This window comes from Montipora capricornis, chromosome 3 (assembly GCF_036669925.1).
Source record: "Montipora capricornis isolate CH-2021 chromosome 3, ASM3666992v2, whole genome shotgun sequence".
In the NCBI taxonomy this organism is placed as follows: domain Eukaryota; kingdom Metazoa; phylum Cnidaria; class Anthozoa; order Scleractinia; family Acroporidae; genus Montipora; species Montipora capricornis.
In genome coordinates this window covers 17,616,602-17,619,101 of record NC_090885.1, presented here as the reverse complement: position 1 = coordinate 17,619,101, position 2,500 = coordinate 17,616,602, and the positions used below count along the sequence as shown (strand labels likewise).

The 2,500-nt window shown below is 46.1% G+C and overlaps 2 protein-coding genes and 1 pseudogene across 3 annotated transcripts in view; all 3 read right to left on the bottom strand.

Annotated features, from left to right (window-relative positions):
* The window catches only part of LOC138042467 (uncharacterized), a 244,564-nt gene that overhangs the window by 164,602 nt on the left and 77,462 nt on the right, over window positions 1–2,500 (bottom strand). The window lies entirely within an intron of this gene.
* The window catches only part of LOC138039908 (uncharacterized), an 11,132-nt pseudogene that overhangs the window by 5,557 nt on the left and 3,075 nt on the right, over window positions 1–2,500 (bottom strand).
* LOC138041727 (uncharacterized) overlaps window positions 1–2,500 on the bottom strand; it is a 5,117-nt gene that overhangs the window by 1,727 nt on the left and 890 nt on the right. Inside the window, exon 1 of the mRNA XM_068887458.1 lies at window positions 1–2,500. This exon is cut by the window's left edge and continues 1,727 nt beyond it; it is cut by the window's right edge and continues 890 nt beyond it. Within this exon, the coding sequence (XP_068743559.1) occupies window positions 1–2,500 (2,500 nt within the window).

Below are 2,500 nucleotides of genomic sequence, written 5' to 3'. Positions count from 1 at the left end.
TGCGTGATGGACTTTGAATCCAGGCCAAGGTGATCGTACTATCTATAAAGAACTTAACATCTTTAAACTGTATCCTAGATTCCTCCTGAATGGATTTGGCTAGGCGACTTGCGAGAACGGCTGCTTGTAGCTCCAAGCGCGGAATGGTCAGCTGCTTCAGTGGGGATACTCGAGACTTTTCTGCGATGAACTTGACTGCGTAGGTGTTGTCATCCTTTCTCTGGCGTGCGTAGGCACAAGCTCCGAGCGCGTCTTGTGATGCGTCAGCGAAAACGCATAACATTGGCGGTTCCACAGCATTGACTACTGTTAAACATCTTTCGAAGGACACATTGTCTAGTTCCTTAATTTCCTGGAAGAGTGAAATCCAGGTTTCCTGAACTGCTAGTGGTACCTCGTCATCCCAGTCCAGCCCCAGCTGCCACAGTCTTTGCATTCCTATCTTTGTTCTGACGATGAATGCTGCTGCAAATCCAATCGGATCGTAAATGCGAGCCACTTGACTCAGTATCATTCTTTTGGTCATCTTTTGCACATGGTTTGGCTTCACTAGGTCTGCTGCCACTCTGAAGTGAAACTTGTCTGTTTTAAAATTCCACAGGGTGCCCAGGACCTTCTCCTCATCTCCTTTGAACATGTTAACTTCTTTCTCTACATCACCGTTCACTTTCTCGTTGAGCATCTTGTTAGAAATCCAATCTTTAACTTTAAATCCTCCCGTCTTCAAAACAGTGTCTATGTCATTTGTTAATTTCCGAGCTTCCTTTTCTGTATCTACAGACTCACAGATGTCATCCATGTACGTGTTGTTCGTGAGCACTTCGGCTGCTTCTGGGTAGCTTGCCTTGTTCTCTTGGGCTGTTTTTCTTAGAGCTATTTGCGCCATGGCGGGTGCGGGCCTATCTCCAAATGTCAAAACTGTTTTGACATAAGTGTCAGGTTCTCTGTCTGATTCCATATTCCTCCAGAGATAGCGGTGTACGTGTTGATCTCTTTCTGGAATGAGGATCCGATGATACATCTTGGAAATGTCTCCCAGTACTGCAACTTCCTTCTCACGAAATCTCAAGACGACTCCAAATATACCGTTTAAAAGGTCAGGACCCTTTTTCCAGCAATCGTTCAGAACATGTCCTTGGAATGTAGAGGATGAATTGAAAACAATTCGAACAGGTGTGCTCTTCTTGTCTGGCCTTAGTACAGCATGATGTGGGATGTAATGAACAGGACCATTATACTTGTCTTGTTCTTCCTTTGACAGCTTTCGCGCAAATTTCATGTTTTCCATTTCCTCCATCTGTTTGCAGTAAGCTTCAGCTTGTTCAGGATTTCTTTTCAGACGTCCTTCTGTTGACTCCAGGCGTTTTATTGCCAAACCTCTGTTGTCTGGCAGTAGGTTAGGGCCTTTCTTCCAAGGATAAGGGATCATCCATTGGTTTTCGACTTTGAAACACGACTCCTCTATGAGCTTAGCTTCCTCTCTTTCTGTTTGGGTCAGTTTGTCAGCATTGCAGACGCAGGGTTTCACGGCCACGCCCATAGTTTTGGTTGTCCAAAAGTCTGTTAAGTCTATTGGTGAGGCGTACTTGACGTGCAATATGCTGGTTACGTCACTGATCTGCTCTGGTTTTCCTCCAAAAACCACCCATCCAAGTGGAGACTTGCGAGCTAGCAGGTGGTCCACTTGTCTTGTTTCACCAGCATGCATATGTGCGTGATCAATGCCGATTAACAGGTCAACATGCCCTTTGCCACGGCGAAATCTGGTGTTTGGTAGGCCAAGAACCTCCGGTAAGTTCGAGGTTTTCACTGCTCGAATCTCGTCACTGATGCTGTGAATGCCGATTGCTTTAACGGTAAAACGCTTGTTGTTGTCAATACAGGTTAGCTGAACACTGTACTCCTTTGTTTTCATTGTTTCATCCTCGCCGCCAACTTTAGTAATGGTTATGGACACATCTTTTCCCTTCAAACCGAGAGTCTCAGCGGTTTCCTGTCGGATGAGACTTACTTGGGCCCCCGAATCAAGAAGCACGTTTCCGCATTTAAAGAGACCGTTAGCGTTGCCGATGTTAGCAGATAAAACGGGAAGAATTGCTTCAGTGGGGCTGGCTGTAGTGGCGACGCTAATCCTCACGGGATTGCTCTTGTGTAGGAGTTGGTGGTGGTGTTGTTGACACCGCGTTCCATTCTCCAGCTTTGTGCACTGTTCTTTGCGCTTGCAGTTATCCATAGTGTGTCCTCTGCCGGCTCTTTTCAAGCAGCTAAAGCACAGGTGATTTGCCTTTGCAGTTGCGATCCGGTCGTCAACACTGAGGGATATGAATTTCGGGCATTGATCAGGCCAGTGTGATGAAGTTTTGCACAGCCAACATTTGTGCCAAACAGGTTTGTAAATATCAGACTTGAAGTGATACACAGGGCGTTTACCGGATGAGCCCACTTTGATTGGGGCTGTGGCACGCATTCGCGATTTCATTTCAACATTCATCCAATTCAT